The sequence below is a fragment of the Sceloporus occidentalis genome, unplaced genomic scaffold, assembly GCF_023333645.1.
Source record: "Sceloporus occidentalis isolate IW3139 unplaced genomic scaffold, rSceOcc1.0.p SCAF_98, whole genome shotgun sequence".
Classification (NCBI taxonomy): domain Eukaryota; kingdom Metazoa; phylum Chordata; class Lepidosauria; order Squamata; family Phrynosomatidae; genus Sceloporus; species Sceloporus occidentalis.
In genome coordinates this window covers 482,620-504,926 of record NW_028317078.1, presented here as the reverse complement: position 1 = coordinate 504,926, position 22,307 = coordinate 482,620, and the positions used below count along the sequence as shown (strand labels likewise).

Sequence of the window (22,307 nt, the reverse complement as noted above, 5' to 3'; positions counted from 1 at the left end):
GTTGTAGGAGCGTTATTGAGATTTTCATGCAGAGTTTTAGCATTCTGCTTCCAAACACACCAGGAGTTAGCAGCTCTTTGTTATATGATGTGGCCCCCACTTTCCAGTTTCTCTAAGTAAAAGGGATCAGGCCTCACTTGGCCCTGTCTGATGTCATTGAGTTAAAAGGGTTAAACACGTACTGTCCGCTGGCCCCATGACCTCATACTGACGCCCCTCCCTTTCCCGCGCCTACACTTTTTGAGCCTTTCAGATGATCTTATTCTCATTGTTTGGGGCTTGTAGGCGTCCGCCAGGTGACGGCGCAATCCGATAGGCGTCAGGGCAAAGTCACGGGGGGAGGGGAAATATGATGGTGAAGATTTAACCCTGCACTGGCTGTACAAAAATATCCTTCTCGTGTATTTTCATGTTTTTCTTTAAAAATTGGTATTTTCTGTATTTTTCTTACCTTTATGTAAAAAAGTATATATTCTGAGTGGTATTGAGGGAAGTCAGGTGTAGAGTGTAGGTTGTAGGAGGGCATTGGCTGCCTCCGGGGTATAGATATCGCTCACATGTTATATACTGTCTTTCAGGTGGCGCACAGTTCCCGCGTTTTGGATGAGGTGTATTTCCCAGAGTCAGACACACGGACGGGAAGTCACAGATGGAGCTATGGAGACCTGGCAGACGACGAGGATTTTGTGGCGGACGAGGCCTCAGGAGGTGCGTATACTGACCATTCAATGTGACGTTAATGTGAGGGTATCTGCTACAGAGATAGATGGGGAGGTACTCAACATTACCCAGAAACCCCAGATTAGACAGGAATAAAAGTCAAAGATCTGAGCAAATCAGAAACGACGGTAACCACCCCGGTGTGCTCCTCATGCTGCCCTGCATGCTCCTCACTCTGCCCCGATGTGCTCCTCACTTTGCCCTGGTCTTAGAGCTCCTTCCTCTGCCTTGCAAGCACCACTAACAGTTCCCCAGACACTGAACCTGTGCTGCCTGGGAAGTTCCTCCGGTGGGAAGGGGCAATTTACACCATTCCCTTAATTAGGCAAATTGTCTCCTGCAACTCGCTATAAAGCGCATGAACCCCAGACCCCATTAAGCTGATATCAGCGGCTGTGTGTGGAAGGGACACTGCTCCACTGCTTCCTAATTTATGGTATGGAACCTGGTGACCCCATAAAAACGGTGTAAATTACTGCGGCATATGGGGGTATGGCCTTGTACATTAGCACATATTAGCAGTATATACTAGTATAAACTATCACTGTTTGAACACAATAAGAACAGGGGACCACAGAACTGAGACGCGGGTTATTTGCTTTTCATTTAGTTTTGTGATCGCAACTCAAATGTAAGCTCGTTTGAGCAGGGCCCTCCTCACCTGTTGTCTCTGTAAGTCAATTTGTTATGTTACATGCTACTTGTTATGTCCTGTCTGCCCATTGTACAGCGCTGCGGAATTTGATGGCGCTATATAAAACAATAAATAATAATAAATTAATGGCTGTTTCTGCCAGAGTCTCATGTAACTTTAATGGATTGAAGGGGGTGACGTCTGCCCCGTGACTCATGGGACTGTTTTTTTTCCAGATGATAACGGGAGCTCTGAGATCGGCAGCGGAAACGTGGCTTCGGAACTAGAGAAACCAACGCAAGCACCCTACGCTACAGGTGAGGCAAGGTCATGGTTGGCCCTTCCCTTTCAGTCCTATGCCCCCTTTGAGGGCCCTTGCCCCTGCCTGCTGACCCTGCCCACCCTAATGGCCTCCTCTCTCCTAGTCAGCCTCTTCTCCCACCCTCCACCCTGGCTATTGAGTGTATTGAGTATTACAGCAGTAGCAGAATTCTGGTGGTGTTGGCTTCCTGTGTGCCTCACGCAGACGTGTAATGCACATGGTTGGGGCTTCGTGTTACATGTTTAGCCAGTGTGGTATGTGTGGGAGAACATGCTGGACGTGCTGAATTAAGGAGACGGATCTTTATATAAACAGGAAGGACAGGTGGGTATCAGGAACGCAAGGGGACCCGGCTGACTCGCCTGCTGTCGGCATGCTCACCAGTGCCAGACCGGGAGGTGACATCATAGCACCATCTGAGACCGAGCTCCGTAGGAGAGTTTTTCTTGGATATTAAATACAGAAAGTGGAGAAACCAAATGGAATCTCAGCCCAACAAACCCTATGCAGAAAGAGCACTTTATTCTAATTCATTTTACGACCACAACTAAATTGGTAAAAGTGGCTTCTGTCAGCAGGATATGGCTTCCCTTGTAGGACATGGCAGTCGTGGACTACCGGGTTTCTGCTCAGACCAGATCGTCCGCGTTAATTGTCTGTAAATGTCTATTTTCTATGTTGTACGCTTGTTGTGTATTTTGTTTTGTATTGTGCGATCTTGGCCATCTCCCGCCTCCACGTAACACCCCCCCAGCTCCGGAATGTCCTGGCTACTGACGCTCTTCCCACATCTGGATCTCCCCCTGGGAATGCCCCTAGTGGGGAGTACATGGAGGACAAGCATGTGGGAAGAGGGTCTCAACAATGAGGGACATCTGGCAAGTCCCCGTGTTTTTACTCCTCCGCCACTGCGTGAAGAACTGCAAGCTCTGCTTCTAGTAAGAGACGGTAACAGACATGGGGTGTTTCTTTGTCATGGAAGGACTCACCCCAACAGGCAGAAAGAAAGAAGCTTCGGGGGGTCATAGCAAAGTCAGTCGCTCGTATTGCCCCCAAGTCTTTGTATTGTGAATTACGTTTTTAGGAAGGAACAGTGGGGCCCTATTCTGGCCCCAGTGGGATCCTTTTCAGTTTCTGGTCCACATAGAACTCATATAAAACTAACCTGATCCATATTCCACTTCATTTTACAGTTTAATGCCCCCAATGTGTCCTACATGTGTTTTATTGGCCATCAATTTATAGTCAGTGTCAATAATGCCCAAACCATGTCACACGATCACAACTGTGAAATGAGGAATGTTCCAGGTTGGATTATAGAGGCCAGAAATATCTCCAGGCTTTTTCTCTTCTGCCCAAGTTGTTAAGTGGTTTTTGCGATACGTTGTGGATGGGTTCCAGCCAAAGACAGGGATGGACAGGCTCCTGGCGGGCAGCCGCACAGGATTATCCGGGTGAAAAGACCGGCCCTGAAGTTACATGCAAGGCTTTAAGTATTTTTGCACGTGATTTAATATGTTATAGGGATTTTTTTTAAAAAGTTTTAGATCCACAAACAAGGCATGCGCGACCATGTTCTGGGTCAGATATAAATAGCTTTTATGTATCCGTGTGGCCAGGGTACAGCGGGTGCCAGCTCGTGCAATTAAAACAATTCACTGATGCTGACCAGAGGTTACATCCCAGGGTGATGGCAGCTATCCGAGCGCCTGGCTGTCCCTTGGAAGCTATGGTGGACCCAGCGAGCGGAGTCCGCATGCTCTGCGCATGCTGCGTCTTGTTATACCTCACTAAGTGCTGCCTTGATCTGAGATTAAGATCACTGTATCTAACAAAAAAAAAACGCTTGGGACTCCTACCTTACCACTGGGATATCACTAATTACTTTACCCAGTTTGTTAGTTACCCTTGTGAAATATTTGTGAGGTGAGGATCACTGTCCCACTTGGAAATGTGAGGAGCAAAAAGCCTCCAGAAGCTCTTTGATGTTCTCTTTCTCAAATCTGTTTCACTTTTTTCTTCTTTGTCTTTTACTCCTCTCCTCCGCTGTTGCCTCTCCCTCCTGCCCTCTCGTTGCCCTTTCCTGTACCCCCTCTATGTGTTCACCTGCACTGCCCCCTCTTTCTCCCATGGCCTCCCTCCTGCATTTTCCCTGCCCTCTTCTATAATCTCTCTGCCCTCCTACTTTCCACCCCTTTCTCGCCCTGATTTTTGGCCCATCCTTGGGTTTCTTTGTGAATCCCCCATCCCTTGTTTGTTGCCCTCTGTCCTTCCTATCTTGCCCCTTTACCTCCTGTTACCCTGTACCAAATACCATACTTGTCAACCCCTAGGTATTTACACCTCCCCGATAGTGCCCCAGCTGGCGGGTATGAGTGTATCGGAACAGGACCCAGAGCCCTTTCTCAGTAAGTTGCTCCATGGGACTTTTGGCCAGGGTGGGGGTGTCAGTGTTTGTGTGGTTCATTGCATGCATCCTTTGTGTGAACTCTGTATGTAGCCTTTGTGCACGTGTGTGATGTGGTAAGGGCAACTGGACTATGTGATACTGTGTTCATGTGCGGTTACATGTGTTGCAGGAGATCACAGGCCCTGATCTGCTGCTCCTCGTTCTGCCTTTTATTCACGGTTTGTAGGTGATCTTTTATTGGTTATAATTAAACATCAGGGTTACCGCCAACCAGTAAAATCATGGCGCTTGCCCCCGTATTCCTCTGTATCGGGAATCTATGACTTCATTATGCAGTCGTGGCCAGAAATCTCAAATATTTTCCAACTGGGCGGAAATTCCCTTTTTAAATCTGGCCTCTTTTTCTCCCAGGTTGCAGCCTCCTCGCCCCCTGTTCTTAGGTTTATTGGAGGCTTCTGTTGAGTGTAACTCAGTCTGTGTTAGGCAGACGTGACAGTCTTCAGGTCCACGGGGTGCACACAGACTCCTTTCATCCACATGCAGCACATGGAGCTGAGAACGTGGCTCCCCCAGGCCATGCTGCCATCTCTGGGCAGACAGTGGCCATTGTGGGGTATTTTCAGTATCCTGTAAGAAATTCCCAGTTAGATTAACCCCTTCCTTGCAGCCATAGAGGGTACACGATGAATGTAGGAGCGTCTGGCCTTGGCTCACTTAATACCCTGATAAGCTGCTCTGTGAGCCTGACAAATTATTATAGGCTGGACCTGGAGCAGACTGCGCTCTCTTTTGCGAGTGCACAATGTCTACATTTCCAGACGTATTTCATAAATCGCTGCCTATGGGCCAGCCACTGTGAGCAGCTGAAGGTGGCCAGGAGCCTCTCCCCTCAGTGTACATTCCCAGGTGTAGTTTGAATCTGGTTCTGCCCCTTCATATGCTCTGAATATTGAATACAAAGGTTTGTTCTGAAATCAGCGCAAAAACAACAAGGAAGCCCATCCATCCTCCCCCACTGACTTTACACAGAGCCCCCAATGTATGTCCACATTTCAGGAGACCCTGCCGTACACAGCTGTACGTGGTACCTCCTAGCACACACTGCAGGGGCAATTTGGGGCCCTTCCAGCTGCTCGCTGCGGATGGGTCTGTTTTCTGGCAGCTGTCTCTGTGATTGTGTTTAACAAATTGCTCCTGGCTGGACTTTGGGCATCTGTATAACTGCAGCAACAGTGCTGGGGGTTGAAGGGTCTGGTGAGGGTTCCAGGGTCCAGGCCTGTACAGGGTTCCTTATTGCCCCAGCAGGTCTGTCTTCCACCGATCATAAATGTAGATGTCAGAGGGGGAAGTGGGTGTCCAGGCTCCAGATGGAAGCAGATGTTTGGAAGGCAATGGAGATACGTAATCTTTAGGAAATGCCTCAATGACCTTAGTAAATACGGCTGGTAATAGGGAGCCGAGGAACAGCAGGAGAGGACTCTGGAGAAAACTCAAGAAATATTTACACTTCTGGAGAGTTGTCGGCCTTCGCAGCTGAGCATTTGTCCCCAGTTTGCAGCCAGCTGTTATAAAATCACGTGTGACCCTTATCAATAATGTGCTTTGTTATTGTGAATTTATTCTTTCCGTGGTCAAGACTCCACTGGACGCTGTTATTATTCATTGATTTATGAAGCTAGCCAAACCCAGTTATTGTATGTCAGTGAGGGGCTACAGTGATAGTGCCCACTAGTGGTTGTGTTTATAGCGATGGTGCCCACTAGTGCCAGTCTTAACAGGGATGGTGCCCATTAGTGGTTGTGTTTATAGCGATGGTGCCTACCAGTGGCCGTGTTTAAAGTAGCTGTCTGAATGCTTTGCTTGTGGTTTGTTGCCAAAGTGTGTTCAGAAAGTGGAAAGGGATCCAGATAATCACGTCTTGTTGCATTTTCACTCTGTTGTTCTGTCTGTAACTTCATTGTCTTCTTGGGGGGATATAACAAATAACCGCAGGGCCAAGGCCTGCCCTCTCTGTATCTCCCAGCCTCTGACTCATTGTCACTGCCTGTTTGGGGGTCGCTGTCTTTGCCCTTGTGTTACCTCGCAGCGAGCGCTGACAACATGTTAATCCTCCTCAGAATTCAATCAAATCCAGTCAGCTGTTTAAACTGCCCTCGGCGCGGCGTGTTCCCTGTCCTTCCCTTTAACCCATTTTTATTTATTCTAGTCTATTACAGAGCGCTGGTGAATTTCACCCAATCTGTGGAATATTCCCCCAATTTGGACGATGTGTCGTCGGATGAATTTCGGGATTTGTCAGAGGCCGTTGTTGACACGGTGAGATGTTTCATGTTCCGATCAGATATGTTTTCCACCAGATCCGTCAAGTGGAGAATAAGCCAAAGATTGTAGTTTTAGGACGCCACAGTGTCATTTAATAGCCTCATCCCAGTGATCACTGCGCCCGCTGACTAATTCCTTACATGTCTTGTTTCAGCTGGAATCGGAGTATCAGAGAATTCCTGGAGAGCAAATGGTCAACGTCGTATATGTCAAGTAAGTCTCGATAAAGAATAAAGCAGAATTTCCGCCTGGGCTGTGTAAAGAACATGGAGCCATCTGTTCTCCCTTTGGAGTATTTGGATAAATTGATATTTAATTTCCCCCTTATCAGCAGTCAGTGCTCTGTGGGCAGAGAGTGGCCCTGGGATACCGTGGAGAGCATACGATAGTCTTCTGACCTCAGGAATCAGGATGTAACATTGGTCAGGAAGTGTCATTTGATTATTTTTTCGCTCACGTCTTGCCTTTACAGGCTTATTGATGGATACGTATTCGTGGAACTTGACGTGGGCTCAGAGGGTAATGCCAATGATGCCCAGATCCGGCAGGTGCTCTACTCTGTGATTGAAGGTGGATCCATCGCCTCATATGTAACATCCACGCAGGGATTTCAGTTTCGCCATCTCGGATCAGGTAAGGAATCTGTGAAGGATCCTTATAATATCCTGTCTGCGATCTTAGAAATTAATGTCTATTCTCATCTGCATCTGTTGTAAGGATGTTCTGGTTAATCCATCTCGCAAGCCGTGTCAAGGACCCCAGGCACCAAAAGTGTGTTATCTGTATGTAAAGCGTGTGAGGATGGACGCAACTCCAAACATACAGATTCCACCCCATTTCTAATAATGCACTGCATTTATATCATGAATGTGCATTGGTTACAGTATCGGCCAAAGCTCTGTACACAGCACTAACATGATTTTCCTTTGTAGCACAAACCCCACCATCTCCAGTGGGGATGGCGCTGCCAGGTAAGTGACAAGCTATGTGCTGTAAGCAGACGCATGGTACTATTTGTGCTGCACGTCACGTTGTAGGGGTTGTGTGTTTATGTGCACCTAGTGCTTTAGTGAGTATGCGGTTTGAATTGGGGACAATGTTTTACGTAATCCTCCTGATAAAGCTGATGTTTACTCCTTACTCGGTTGCTGTGATCTAATTGTCTTGGCAGTGTTCATTAGACTGTCACAGGACGCCATATGAGGGGATTTTCTTTTTCCTGTGAATAAAGTGCTTTGTGTTCCAAGGCCAGTAAATAGACCAGATTTTGCCTGCTGCAAGTTCTGCATTGTGCAGCAGATTGCTGCATGCACGTCTGCTTCCGTGTGTTGCTGGACTGGGGTTTTGTCATACTTGTAGTTATTGTTTCATAGTTGTGGAGTCGCATGCCTTGCTGCCACGCAGTGCTAGGGGATGTATTTGGCACCCAAGCTTGCGTGTTATGTGGGTGGCGTGCACCAGATCTGCCACGCCAGCATATTCCACAATCTGGTGGACAGCACAGGTGAAGACATGCGCAGGTTCCCAAATCATCTCTGAATTTAGCAGACCCTGGATGTCCTTTAGAGATATCGTCAGCTCTGTGCTAGCAGCATGGTGATGGATATGGACTTAAGTGAAATTCCCCACGTGAGGGGGCTTCCTGCGTCCTGGTGAGGGTATTCTGCATTGTTACCCTGAAGCAAGACAAGTCCTGCTCTTAAACTGCTAGATTCTGTATGTTTTTCATTTGCTGGACGCTCATCCTTTGGTTCCTGGTATTCTTGCACATTTGTGCGTTGCTCCCTTTGTGTGCATGTGAGCGTACAGCTGCATCGGTCGTTGTCTGTCATTCTGTATATGTGACACTCGCTGCGTGTTTTTCTCCTGCAGTCACTCCCACCGTGCGTTCCTGCACAGACTCAGAGTTCACCTGTGGCAGCGGAACATGTATCCCACTGGAGTTTCGCTGTGACCAGCGGCATGACTGCCAGGACATGTCAGACGAGGATGGATGTGGTAAGGGACGAGTATTGAGTATTATTAGCATGCGCAGGGACTAATTATTGCCTACTGCTAAGGGGTTATATGGTGTAAGAGGGGCAAGAAATGTCTGACCCCTATGGATCTTGTTCTCTCTAGAGAATTGGCTTAGGGGGGTGTTCTATTTATCTATCTGTTTATGCTGACCGTCAGCTACGCTTTACTCTTTTAAAAGCCGTGTATCTTCTGTAACGAGCAGTCCACAGTCAGTCTATATAGGGATTTCTCATTGATTTTGCTTTCCAGAGGTCTCCACTCCTCCGGTTCCAAGAATAACAACTGCGTCAGTTCCACGTACGATCCCTTACACAACGAGACCGACTGTTACTGCAACACCTCCTCGCGTATTTACTCGGCCTCCGGTCTACACCACCAGTACAGTCAAACGTCCTACCCCAAAACCAGGCCTTGATCTTGAGCCACGTCAGTGTCGGCGGGAAGAGGCTCGGTGTCCCAATGGACAGTGTATTCCCAGAGATTATCTGTGTGACGGGGAGAAAGACTGCACGGATGGCAGCGACGAGCTGAGCTGTGGTGAGACCTCTTTTCCGCTTCCCTATGCCGGCTGCCAGCCCAGTCCTGGACTGGTCAGAGGCTGGTAGTACCCCCACAAAAAAAAGGTTATTCATTTGCTACGACATATTTTCTTGCTGCAGGAACTCCTACTCCTTGCGAACCCAATGAATTCAAATGCAAAAATGGCCGCTGTGCCTTGAAGCTTTGGCGGTGTGATGGTGACAACGACTGTGGAGATAACTCAGATGAGCTGAACTGCCGTGAGTGCCATGAGAATTGGAGGGGAAGGGGCCGATAGGGGTATTAATATCACACACGTTTTCCAAAGACCTTTCCAAAAGTCACCTGGGTCCCAGGGATGAAAGAAAGATGTGGAGCGGGTTTTAGCGCTTGCAGGGCAGTTTAAGACTGAGCGATGAGAATAGGAGTAAAATAAATAAAAGCTGTGACAGGCTCCAGCCAGGTATGACAGGGAGGTCATTACACTGAATACTGAGCAGCGTCCATTGGCTGGCATACTGGTTTCTCTTTAACACAATACCTTTCTGTCCCCACAGCCACAAAGGGACCAAGCGATGCATGTGCCCCAGATCAGTTTGTGTGCGTGGGCTCCCGTACCTGCATTCCTGCCAGTTACCAGTGTGATGAGGAGGCCGACTGCCCTGACCGCTCCGACGAAGTTGGCTGCAGTAAGTGGGCTTCCATCATTCATTCAACATGCCAGCAGCTTACGGCTTTTCGCAGAGCACACTCCCCTCACTGAAGATCTTTAAGATGAATTTTCATTTGTCTTAATTAGATCCTCCCCAAGTCATCACACCTCCAGAGGAGAGCATCATGGCTTCCAGAGGGGATACCGTGCGTTTCACTTGTGTAGCCATTGGAGTACCCACTCCCATCATCACCTGGAGATTGAACTGGGGTCACATTCCCACCAGTAGCAGGTAAAGTCTATCTCAGACCCTGACTGCATGGGACAGAGAATGATGGGGCTGAACCATTTTGTGTACTTGTTTTGTATTGCAGAGTCTCAATGACCAGTGAGAATGGACATGGTACCCTAATAATTCGGGATGTAAAGGAAGCGGACCAGGGAGCTTACACTTGTGAAGCAATCAATGCTAAGGGCATGGTCTTTGGAATTCCAGATGGAGTCCTGTCCCTAAAGCCAAGCAGAGGTATGCACTCAATGAAGACATTGCAGACATGGCTGGCTTTCAGGATCCCGTCACCTTGGATGGATCTGTGAAACCAGATCCCTGATGACCCCAGCAGAACCTGACATCCAGCCTCATAAAAGGGTTCTGAAGCTTTTAGAACCTCTTGTTTTGAGTGTTTGTGTGATCCTGTCACTGTTTCCATTAACTGTTAGGCCCCTGTCCAGAGGGAACATTTCACATCGAAAGCACATCCAAGTGCGTCCCCTGCTTTTGTTTTGGGATCACCAAGATCTGCCACCACACGGGGCGTTATAGAAGTCAGATCCGCCTGAGGTTTGACATACCTGATGATTTCAAAGGTAATTCATTTTCCAGAATCTATAGATCTCCTAAATGAGAGATATAACCATTAGACATTATATGAAACTATGGATTCCCTCGTAGGGGTAAATGTTACGGCACCGGCACACCTGGGAATCCCCCCATTGTCCTCAAATCAGCTGCAGATCGAAGCAAGCGAGGAAGAGTTTCAGCTGGTGGATCTTTCACGAAGATTCTTGAGTCACGAGTCCTTCTGGACGCTCCCTGCACAGTTCCTGGGGAACAAGGTACGACAGTTGTGGTTTCCCTGCTAAAGGTTACTTCATTGAAACCATAATCCATATGATAATTCACAATGATATTAAAGAAAATGATTTGGCCGATTTTGGCATCTTAATGTTCTGAAATGTTTTTGCTCTGTATTATCTGTTGACACTGTACATGATCTGGTTGGATAGCAGATGTATCTTTGTTCAAGTTTGTAACATGTGATACATTCATTCAGGTTGACTCCTATGGGGGAACTCTAAGCTTCAAGGTTCGTTATGGGTTAACTCGTGGTCAGTCTGAGCCGGTGAGAAGACCTGACATGGTTCTAATAGGAAATGGGCAAAAACTGATCTACCGCATCCACACACCTACCCAGCCATCCGTTGTGAACCAGCGCACCATTTATTTCGCTGAGGTGAGTTAGTTAAGAGCGATGGGGTTATCTGTGTACGAATGGAATAGGTTTCCCTTCTAAGTGAAGGTCACAGTAGGATATGCGGTAAGTCAGCCTGATCTGAGTGATGGATAACGAAGTTACCTTTGTGTGTGGGGCATAAACAATAGTGCAGTGATTTTTTTTTTATGTCGGATATAGATGCACCATGCGTAAACACTGTATCTTCTTCACAATGTTAGGAGAACTGGATTCACGAGTCTGGGGCTCCAGTGACTAGGGAGGAACTCATGATGACGCTGCAGAACCTGGAAGGCATCATGATCCAAACGGTTTATGACAACAAGATGGCGAGCGTGGGAATTGCAGACATTGTCATGGACACAACATCTGTGGAGTATAGCCAGCTGGGCATTGCCACAGGCGTGGAGGAGTGCAGGTTGGTGTTCTCGCAGGCGGCTGATGCAAACTTTCTCACAATATAATTGGTATCTGTTGACAAGGATGTGACTTTTGAGGGGCATGTCCCTTGACCACCCAAGAGCACAGCATAGTGTTGCCCACCACACCTCCAAAACCAGGATCCCCATGTCAGGAAAAAAAAATTAAAAAAAATAAGGTTGTGGAATTAGTCTGTGTGTGTTCCATCTCGTATCGGCATAGGGTCTCACAGACACTTTCTTTCAGATGTCCAGGCGGTTACTCTGGCCTTTCTTGTGAGGTCTGTGCTGCGCAGTTTGAGCGAGTTCCTGGAGGACCATTCCTCGGCACCTGCTCTGGCTGCAACTGCAACGGCCATGCCACCTCCTGCAATTCTGAGACCGGTTATTGTGTGGTAAGAGAAGCCATTGTCTTCCTCTTGCAGAGTAATGGATTGGGGAGGTTTTGCAAAGCACATGACTAATACTTCCTAATACACTGCTCTAATACCATTGCCATTACAAATACTATGCCCCTAACTCATTAGTCTGCAGATGTTGTTGGGGTAATTAATGTCCAGTTTATGTCAGCCTTGGTCACTGCACCACTTTCTTTTGGTTTGATCTATAATATCATCCATTTTTTATATTCAGAACTGTCAGCATAACACGGAGGGGCCGCAGTGTAACAAGTGCAAGGCTGGCTTCTTCGGCGACCCCACCCGAGGTACTCCTGATGCTTGCCGGCCATGCCCCTGCCCGCACACCGACTACAGGCGCAGGTGGGTCCCAAATCCCTTTATCATCTTGATAAGTCTATTGTGCCACGAAATTGGAGACTGGGGATTCTTAAGGAATCTCCATCAACTGCCCTCAACTTCAGTATGAGGAAAAGATCATTTTGCCTTGTGGCTTATGTAGAGGAGATGTGAATTTCTGTCAAATTACTAAAATCTGGGGTTTTTTCCTTACAATTCCTACCATGGTTTTTGCTTTTGCCCCTGCCAATCATACCCTGTCACTTGGCCAGGTATTCTGACACATGCTTCGTGGACACGGATGGGCAGCCCACATGTGATAATTGTCTCCCAGGTTACACTGGACGTCGATGTGAGAAGTGAGTACAAGATCTTGAAGTTCTATGTAAATCTGGTTCTGGTGATGTCATCATTGGGTGCTGCATTGTGGGAAATGTTCAGGAATGTCCCATGTCACATTTCAGATGCGCAGCAGGGTATGAGGGCAATCCCATGCAGCCAGGAGGCCGGTGCGAGCCCAGCAGTGGTAAGTAGCAGCTCGAAGCATACACCACATTATTTCCAGAGGCAGTCTGTTTCCCTGAGGCGTGACCGGTGCTTCCTTTGTCATGTGTTTGATACATTTGTTTTAACTTGTTAATTTCTATAATGATAGGAAAATGCTAGAAAATCTAGTGTAAGAACGTGTTTTGTGTTCTGGGTACCTGGCACAGGTTACCTTAATGCTTGATTTTGAACACCTTACTGCATTATTTGCCAATATCTCCCAATCTTTACCCATTACCAGCGGGACCCCTGGAGGAGTGCGATAAGAGGGGCAGCGCATCCTCATCCGGCCAAACTTGTATCTGTAAGGTAAGCTTCTGCTCATACTATGAACTCATATTGCAACAGCTTGTTGTTTGTCTAACTTGTCCTTACCATGTGCCATACATTAGTTCTCTCAAACGGATTTAGTATTTAAATCATAATATCATGTGTCTTTTTGAACATATTTTTCATGATTTGCCTTCCTCGTAGTCACACGTGTCCGGGGGGCGCTGCAATGAATGTAAAGGCGGCACCTTCTACCTCAGTGAAAGGAATGCAGACGGCTGTCTGAAATGTTTCTGCATGGGTATCACCAGGCAGTGCTCTAGTTCCTTCTGGAACCGAGACCAGGTAATGCTAACGTCTGACACTTATAACAGTATGGGTGTCCGCAGGGGCCATAGAAAAAGTGGATGAATTTCAACTTTGTTGATGCCCAGCTTAGTGTATATAAAGCTATTAAACCTCAAAAGCAAACATAGCAGGATTAGGGTTGTAGTTCCCCTCAAGACAGCACAGAAGTTGGGGAGGCTGGGGGATGTTACTTGTCTTGATACAGCCCTTTGTCCATGCCACATTTTATTGTTACGTTCTGGTAGCAGTTTACACGATACGGATTTGCTAATCTTGGGGACAATCTATATCGACAGGTCCGCTCCACCTATGACAGCCATGAAAGGGTGCCCTTCACCATTTCGAATGCAGCCAGCACCAGAACGTTCACTGACGGTATCAGTGTCTCCGGCCCTTCAGAGCTCACATTTGGGAAATTCAGCAGCATTCCCCCTGATGTGTATTTCTGGGTCCTGCCCGAACGCTTCAAAGGAGATAAAGTGAGTAGGAACTGAACTTACAAACAGGGACAGGTGACCGGATGTGCGAGTGCAGAGAGCATTGTAACCTGACAATATGTCAATCAGAGACACAATATCCTGGGTTACTTTTTGACAAGGGTAATTACTGTGGGTTATCAGGTCAGGAGTTGCTTTAGAAACTTGTTACCTTTGTATCCCAGGTGACGTCCTATGGTGGGGAGCTGCGCTACACCATCACATATGAGTCCCGCCTGGGTTCCCAGCCCCTGTACAGTCAGCCAGATGTGGTGCTGCAAGGAAATGGGATCTTCCTGGAACACTTTGCAAACATCAGGATGGTACCTGGATTCCCCATCACTGTAGTTGTGCCATTCCGAGAGGTAGGTCTGCAATCCCACGCTGGTATCTTTGTTTTTGCTGTAAAGTCTGCAAAACATATGCGTGGTTCAGGACTACAGAGCCAGCACTAACCTAATGTAAGAGGTTGAGCAGTAAGTAACTGACTGTAATGTGTGTCCTGTGGCAGGACTCGTGGCGTCGGACAGATGGTCAGGATGCCACACGAGAGCACCTGTTAATGGCTTTGGCAGATATTGATCTTCTGATGATCCGGGCATCCTACGCAGATAGCATGGCAGAGACCAGGTAAGGCAGTTATAATCTGGTTGTATCCAGTGTTTTCCATTAGGTGGTTACCAAATTAACCGTCCTCTCTGCCCATTATTCAGGATCTCAAATATACACATGGATATTGCTGTACCACACACAACAGGCCTGCAGCGAGCAGTGGAGGTGGAGCACTGCGTCTGTCCCCCTGGTTACGCTGGGCCCTCGTGCCAGGTCTGCTCATCTATGTGTTACCAATACATTGGGAATGTGGGGTGGCGATGGGAAGAAGATCTTGTCTGGTCTGTTATTCCACATGCTAAGTAGATCTGCACCAGTGGAGAAATTACTGAGGACGATAGTCCCACAGGGCTAAACTCTGGACTATATCTCAAATTAGTGTCATCTTGTCATTCCTTGTAGGACTGTGACATTGGCTATACACGATCCACCAGTGGCCTCTACCTTGGCACCTGCGACCGCTGCCAGTGTGGTGGTCACTCCACTGAATGTGACGGAGAGACAGGAGAGTGCCTGGTGAGTGGTCAGTTAATGGGTCTATCAGGTGCTCTACGCAGTGGCAGATGCTTGAGTTGTTCATTCTATTCTCTTCTAGAATTGCCAGCACAACACGGAGGGTGCCAAGTGTGAGCGCTGCAGGCCTGGCTTTTATGGCGATGCCACTAGGGGGAGCCAAGGAGACTGCCAGCCTTGCCCCTGCCGTGGAACTTCCAGCCAGTATGTAACCATGCGCCGCGTATTGTTTGTCTGATCATGTTCTGGTATTCTGTCCATTTGGTGTTTCCTTTTTTAGCTTCTCCACCTGTTCTGCGTTTTGTGACGTATTTCTGTAATTCCAAACATTTTACTTTTTTGGAACTTCTCTTCAGGTACTTTGGAACATGCTTCCTGGACACAGACGGGTACCCTACATGTGACTCCTGTCCATCGGGCTACGCAGGACGTCAGTGTGAAAGGTATCATATTATATCATCAACCTCAATAGGCAAAACAATATACAGGGGTCAGGGTGTCTATCCTGGGACATCCCCTGTCCCTGGTGTGGTATGCAGCTTGATACCTTATCACATGTTTCTAACGTGTCCTTTCAGATGTGCTCCCGGTTACAGGGGTGATCCGGCACGTGGCCAGCCCTGCACAGGTAGGTCGTGTTTTACAGAGATTTTCACACTATTGTGAAGTTAGTAAAATGTCTTAATTCGGAGTGTTTTCCTGTAGTGGATTCTGGCCTTGGCTGTAGATGCGATCTCAGAGGAAGTGTAACAGGCACATGTGACTCCCGGGGACAGTGTCAGTGCAAGGCAAGTACTGTATACTGAACATGTGTAGGGTTTAGCTGTGGATAATCAAGGGCAAATAACAGTAAAACTTTGTAGCTGTTTCTAGAAGGACCATTTCAAACACCCCAAGTGATCACTCAGCTTTCTGACAAATTTATCTCTGGCTTGGGGAATGCATTTGAATTAACTTATTTTATGTGACCCGGTGCATCTCTTTATTCTCTTGTTTTCTTACAGCCTTATGTGGAGAGTCCTTCCTGCAGCACCTGCCGCCCCAACCACTTCTACCTCAGTGCTGATAATCCAGAAGGCTGTCTGCCTTGCTTCTGCATGGGGGTCACCCAGACATGCACAAGCTCCAGATACCACCGCGAACTGGTGAGCCTGTATGCCAAATAAAGAGATCCAGAGAGGCTGTAAAGCTCAGCATTCTTCACTCGCATGGCCCGCCATTATAATCTCTGATACCCCCTATACTGCAAAACCCAAGCTAGTAACATCCGTCACTGGCCTGGTGACGGCCTTGGTCTCTAGTAGTTTAATTTAACGTCTGTTTCTTGTTCATCTGACCATAGATTACCAGCCCCTTCCTCCCTGGGAACTTCCAAAACTTTGCTCTGGTGAACAGACAGCATAGCACCCGGATCAGCACTGGATTCACAGTGGAGATGTCAAGCCATGGACCACAGCTGAGCTATGACCAGTTTGACCAGCTGGGTCAGGAGACATACTTCTGGCAGCTGCCAGAGGGATATCAGGGGGATAAGGTATGGCTAGGAAGAACATGGCGTCTGTCTTTCAGCAGCTCTTGGAGTCACCATCAACACTGCTAAGAAACAAATGTTTATTTTACACCTGTAACAATGTCAGAATCCGTCCGGGATGCAGTTATCCTTTTGCAGGAAATACGTGAAACCATCTGGTCCATAACCCAACAATCAGTTCTGTAGCGTTCACAGCACAAGCTAACACAAAATGTATCAGTAATGTATGGTTATTGTGGATGGCTCCACAGTAACACGTTTATGGAGAGCAGGTTTAAAAAAAGGTCTTTCTCTGCACTTGTCAGTATGTAGGTCCTGCAGCTCACAAGGCGACTTTATTTTCTGCGGTTCGTTACAAACTTTTCTTCTTGTCTTTCTAACGTTCCTTGGTTCTCATTTTGTGATGCCCTTTCTGCAGAGGGAGATGTACTATGCTCGGATACGTCGGGCTCATAAGGTAGTTTGAAGTGGTGGAAACAATCCTGTGTTTGCCCCAGTGAGGATGTGTTGTTGCATTAGGGCTAACACTTTAACATGTAATACACGCATGTGTGTATGTGGGATCGTAACAGAACGTGGCTTTTCCCTCTGTAATGAGCCGTACCATTACATTAACGAGTAATTCATGCCATTCCAATGAATTAGCTTTTTGAGAATTTGTGAAACTTCTAGGAATATTGGCTAGGAGGATCTCCATCAGTTACTGATGGGCTTCCGCTCTCGCTTTATGTTGGAGGTTTCTGAGGGTGCATGCTAACCTGGGGTTTGTTTTGCTGGAGCACTGCATGAAACTCATAGACCTTGTGTTAAAGTGATTGACAATCCAGAATGATTAATGGGTAGCTGCATAAAGTCAGTTTATTGGGCGATTGCGCAGAATTTTTATGTTTTGTGAATGGATTGTGTTGACATTAATTGTTCTGGAATAGCGCCTGGTCTTGTGATGTTTTGGACGGGTGGGTGTACATGACAGGTGTCCCCTGTGCATCCAGCAGAATGAATCATCCCTGACGGAGGAGGAGTTGCGGAAGAGAGTAGCAATTGGGGACACGCATTCTGACATGCACTTTCGTGTCAGACGTCAGGCGAAGGTAGCAGTCCCATCATACGTTCGTTGTCGGGCACTTAATACACAGAACCACGTGATGAACACTACATTTATCCTTACACGTTCTAGAGTTACATGCATTGTTACATGCCCCACGTTTTTATCTTCGTTTTTGCTGATATTTCTCTTTGTTTCGCCCTTTTCTTTCCTCCTACCCTTTGCACCTTGATCCTTTCACCCGCTGTTCCCCTTTCGTATGCCCTATACAAAACCAGATGAATAAAAAGCAGAAAAAAATTGACAGTGAAATCTGGAGCCTTCTGGTTAGCTTTTCATCGAATCATTCATCACCTCCTGAAGATTCTTCTACAAGTCCAAAAATATTGCAGGAATCGCCTGCTGCCGTTTCATCTGCTTTAGTTGCTGCCCCAGGTCCCCCCTCTCCTCATGGGTCTCATAACCCAACACGGCACCACTCAAAATCTAGGCCATCCCCAGGAGCCTCTTCTCGCTCCTTCCCTCCAGTCGGTCCTCCCGGGCAGTACCACAGGCCACCCACCCATCAGGTAGGATGTTAGGCTGGTGATGAGAGGGTTGTCTTTAGAGCTTCATTAGAAATGACATAGAACACACCGGCCCCACCAGCATGGGAACTTGCTAGTATAGGCTTCTCCAAATGGTTTGATTTATACTAAGACTAGAAAACAAGGTGGATATGTCCAGAGAGTTGCGTCCATTAATTTAGCTGTATAGGTTTTTCCGGGTGTTTGCCGAGGCTGTATTTAGTGTCCATATAATATTGTTTTTTTAATAACTCAAGGCTCCGAGAGGAGATTCTCTCCAGACACCAGCTTTGGATTCCACCAACCTCCTCTTCTCTAGAAACACACGGCTGAGGGATGCAGAAAAGGTACTTGGTTACCTTGTGAAATGTGCTTGGTGCACGAGATTTACTTTAACAGGTCTCAAGTGGCTTTTGGTTTTACCGTCACCATCAAGTATGTAAATGGCACATTTTGGTAGTCCTGTTCCTACTAATTTCTAAACGTGGCATATAATTAGCAATTTACCAAATGCTCGTCGAACCATTTGTCCTCTGTTGCACGATGCTAGTCTTGATCTAATTGCGTCTTTGACCTTTGATGGTCACTCTCCGCGTAACCTGAATTGCAGTGATTATCCCGGCTATTTTTTCTTGCCACTGGTACAGTGAATTGAAGCCGTGATCTGTTGTACTTTAATGTTCTCTGTAATTGTACTCTATTCTTCCTCTTTTCCTAGTATTCTCTTATCTACAAGGGCTTTTCTCTTCTCCCTGAAGGCATTTTCTACTGGCAGCTGCCTAAAGCTTTTACTGGGGACAAGGTAAAGGGGCTACTGACGTCACTTACCTACGTCAGTGGTCGTTGTTGGAGTACAGTTGGGTTATCCGCTAATGCATTGGTGGTCTTTGAGGACTGACTTCAGACCCTTGTTCACGGTTATGGAAGGAATGTAATTTTATCACTGCACAGCTTTTTCAGTATAGAAAATAATGATATAGTGTCATTAAATATATATTACAGACTGTTAACAAAATATACTGATTCTAAGATTGTATCTGCAGCAAGAAATGGGACAGATGTTTATTTTTCACTCATGTCAGTGGATTTTGATTTAAAAAAAACAAACAAAAAACAATCCTGCTCTCAAAGTGGGTGCCAATTTTCCTAATCCCTCTAAGGATTATGTGGAGACATGCAGATAAAGACTGAAGGTGTGTCACTTGATGGCTTCCTAACCGCTGTTCCATGGGTTGCCATTTAAAATGAAAATCCAATGATTATTGCTACGGTTTAAATATTTGACAGAATGTCAATTTTAATTGTAAAGTTTGAGAAATAAAATTGTGCTTTTTGCCCATCTGAGTATTTGTAAATCGCGTGGCGAGGGTTTAGGATTCTCCTAGTGCTGGAGATTAATGCTTTCCACGAATAATGTATTTTTTGTGATTTTAAATACCACCCCTTTCACTGATTTATTTTTATTTGTTTTAGGTGGCGTCTTACGGTGGGAAACTTCGCTATACATTAAGCTACAAGGCAGGAATCAGAGGGACCGCACTGGTCGATGCTGATGTTCAGATCATGGTACAAATTAAGAGATTTATCTTTCCTAAGTGTGATTGCCATTTAAGGTGTAAATCTGCCAAACAACAAAGCAGTATCGGGGGGGGGGGACCCCAAAAATTTTTAGATACTCTGTGAGCCCGCATGGGCAGTTAACATTATTGAAATATGAATTGCCTTGTACTGGCTCAAAATGGTGCACTACCACACAAAGTGTGTTATAACTACAGACGAATCCTTTTCTTACATAATTTCTAGGGTAACGACATCACATTGGTCTCCTATCAGCCTGAGCTACGCCCCCGCGAAAGCCATACCTTTGAGGTTATATTCAGAGAGGTAAGGATCGTACCATGGAGGCTGTTGATGGGCCCTTGCTTTTTTACTCTGTGTTAAAAACCAAACCCAAAACCTTTTGTTTGAGTTTAGCATCAGTGGAAACGTCCTGACGGGCGGCAGACCACTCGGGAGCATCTGATGATGGCTCTGGCTGATCTGGATGAGATTCTTATAAGGGCCTCATATTCCACGGATATGATATCTGCCAGTATCACAGGCGTGAGCATGGAGACTGCAGGGCCATCATATACAAGCTTGCCACAGGCATTAGAGGTTGAAGAGTGCCGCTGTCCTCCTGGATACCAAGGACTTTCCTGTCAGGTGGGTTGCATGTTGTATGGTTTGCGGTGCCACTGCCCCACCACAGGGATCTTTACTTAATACACAAGAATAAAAACATATTAATGTCAGAGTGAGATGGTAATTATACTGCTGGATCCTTTTCCCCAGGATTGTGCTCCTGGCTACACACGGACCGGTGGCGGCCTTTACTTGGGTCACTGTGAGCCATGCGACTGTAATGGACACTCGGAGACCTGCCATCCGGAAACTGGTTCTTGCTCTGTGAGTAGCCTCTTCTCCACTGTGTACTGTGCCTCACAGCACAATTTTATTGTGTATGTTTATTGTATGGAGTTTTTTTGCAACAATGAGCACTTTCCTTTTTTTAGAATTGCCTACACAACACAGCTGGGGAGTTCTGTGGCCAGTGTGCGCCAGGGTTTTATGGGGATGCCACCGCTGGGACCCCGGAGGACTGCCAGCCTTGCGCATGTCCATTAACTGATCCAGAGAATCAGTACGTATCCATAACTCACTGCAAAAACAGGCCTTGTTAGCTTGTTTCCTTAAAGGTCAGCAGACCTTTACATTAGATCTTATTTGTTTGCCACCTCTCTAACTTCTCTTTATTTCTCAATAACGTGCGGTACTGATCCTGTTAAAGAACCAGCAAGACATGCCTGACTTGTTTGTGTATTTCCTCAGATTTTCTAGAACCTGTGAAACTCTGAGTGCCGGTGGGTATCGGTGCACAGCATGTCCGACGGGATACACTGGACAGTACTGCGAAAGGTAAGCAATGAGACATACCCAGAGCCATTCCATACCATCTCGCTAACCCGTGAAAGGCAGCCTGTGGCTGGGGACAAGCCGCACACAGAAGCTTTTTATGATTTCTACATGTATTTTTATGTACTTATGTTATTGCCGTCAGTGAAAGCCAACTGTACAATGCGCTCTCCATTATCCTTGATTGATCCGTCATGATATCCTAGACCTGATTTATTTTCTGTTTATTAATGTGGCAGATGTGCCCCCGGCTACACAGGAAATCCCAACATCCGTGGACAGAAATGCGTTCCTGAGGGTGAGTCCAGTTTAAAAGTCTTGCGTTGGAGTTGGGAATGTTTGTATTTAGCAGGTGGTGGTCCTGGTATAGTGTGGGTAACTGACCCAAAAGATTGGTGAAGGGCCTGCTGTATGGGAGTTGTCTCCAGCTATTTGCTTGACCTTCATTTCAGTAACTATACTAGAATATTGTCTTACTCTAGATATAAAGTTTGCTTTCTGCTACCTGCACCGGAGTTTTCATGGTCACATCTTATACTTTCAGGCCACCAAACTAACCTCGTAGTGAGGATCCACCCACAAAAAGCCACGGTCTCCCAGGGGGGTGATGTGACTCTACGGTGCCAGGTGACTGGAAATCCTCCTCACTATTTCTACTGGTCTCGAGAGGATGGACGTCCACTGCCTGGCAATGCCAAGCCAAGACAGAAAGGTATTCTCCCAGTGAGCTGGGTGCAGTTACAAATACACCGTAGAAATGTTTTTAATGGGATGTCACAAGCTTAGCTTCTTATTTTTCTGTTATTGGAAGATGACGATTCTATATGTGTTAACAGGGGGGCAGATCTGGGGTCTTTTTTCCTTTCTACGGAACTTTACTCTGATGAGGCATGGAAAGCTGGTTGGTTTGTGCTTCTGACTCCCATGTTTATGTACATGTGAATGACCTGGTCTTGTTTCAGGGGAGCTGCACTTCTCTGGAGTACAACCTTATGATTCTGGTATTTACATCTGTACCTGCCGCAATCTACAGTTCGCCAACACCAGCAAAGCAGAGATCGTTGTTGCTGGTGAGTTATGTATGAAGCTTTTAAATACCGTGTGAGAAAACATATTTTAGCAAACAGTAGGAATAACAGATTGTACAAAAATATATCAAGACGGTTAAAATATATTC

General features: G+C 46.6%; 1 protein-coding gene across 1 annotated transcript in view; it reads left to right on the top strand.

Annotated features, from left to right (window-relative positions):
• The first annotated feature begins 557 nt into the window (after positions 1-557).
• LOC149284168 (basement membrane-specific heparan sulfate proteoglycan core protein-like) overlaps positions 558-22,307 on the top strand; it is a 48,024-nt gene continuing 26,274 nt past the window's right edge. The window contains exons 1-45 of the mRNA XM_089497106.1: positions 558-708; positions 1,591-1,625; positions 4,999-5,008; positions 6,293-6,402; positions 6,563-6,621; positions 6,881-7,041; positions 8,281-8,406; positions 8,677-8,964; positions 9,087-9,206; positions 9,504-9,635; positions 9,746-9,890; positions 9,973-10,124; positions 10,319-10,465; positions 10,551-10,714; positions 10,933-11,112; positions 11,334-11,530; positions 11,779-11,926; positions 12,165-12,292; positions 12,541-12,627; positions 12,733-12,794; positions 13,056-13,123; positions 13,289-13,440; positions 13,749-13,911; positions 14,094-14,273; positions 14,420-14,538; positions 14,622-14,733; positions 14,923-15,036; positions 15,116-15,237; positions 15,390-15,476; positions 15,612-15,661; positions 15,739-15,830; positions 16,038-16,178; positions 16,376-16,567; positions 16,983-17,021; positions 18,433-18,522; positions 18,894-18,977; positions 19,649-19,741; positions 19,979-20,059; positions 20,150-20,380; positions 20,510-20,623; positions 20,731-20,858; positions 21,047-21,133; positions 21,370-21,428; positions 21,675-21,842; positions 22,093-22,200. Of these exons, the coding sequence (XP_089353232.1) occupies positions 558-708; positions 1,591-1,625; positions 4,999-5,008; positions 6,293-6,402; positions 6,563-6,621; positions 6,881-7,041; positions 8,281-8,406; positions 8,677-8,964; positions 9,087-9,206; positions 9,504-9,635; positions 9,746-9,890; positions 9,973-10,124; positions 10,319-10,465; positions 10,551-10,714; positions 10,933-11,112; positions 11,334-11,530; positions 11,779-11,926; positions 12,165-12,292; positions 12,541-12,627; positions 12,733-12,794; positions 13,056-13,123; positions 13,289-13,440; positions 13,749-13,911; positions 14,094-14,273; positions 14,420-14,538; positions 14,622-14,733; positions 14,923-15,036; positions 15,116-15,237; positions 15,390-15,476; positions 15,612-15,661; positions 15,739-15,830; positions 16,038-16,178; positions 16,376-16,567; positions 16,983-17,021; positions 18,433-18,522; positions 18,894-18,977; positions 19,649-19,741; positions 19,979-20,059; positions 20,150-20,380; positions 20,510-20,623; positions 20,731-20,858; positions 21,047-21,133; positions 21,370-21,428; positions 21,675-21,842; positions 22,093-22,200 (5,476 nt within the window). The remainder of the gene's footprint in view (positions 709-1,590; positions 1,626-4,998; positions 5,009-6,292; positions 6,403-6,562; positions 6,622-6,880; positions 7,042-8,280; positions 8,407-8,676; positions 8,965-9,086; positions 9,207-9,503; positions 9,636-9,745; positions 9,891-9,972; positions 10,125-10,318; positions 10,466-10,550; positions 10,715-10,932; positions 11,113-11,333; positions 11,531-11,778; positions 11,927-12,164; positions 12,293-12,540; positions 12,628-12,732; positions 12,795-13,055; positions 13,124-13,288; positions 13,441-13,748; positions 13,912-14,093; positions 14,274-14,419; positions 14,539-14,621; positions 14,734-14,922; positions 15,037-15,115; positions 15,238-15,389; positions 15,477-15,611; positions 15,662-15,738; positions 15,831-16,037; positions 16,179-16,375; positions 16,568-16,982; positions 17,022-18,432; positions 18,523-18,893; positions 18,978-19,648; positions 19,742-19,978; positions 20,060-20,149; positions 20,381-20,509; positions 20,624-20,730; positions 20,859-21,046; positions 21,134-21,369; positions 21,429-21,674; positions 21,843-22,092; positions 22,201-22,307) is intronic.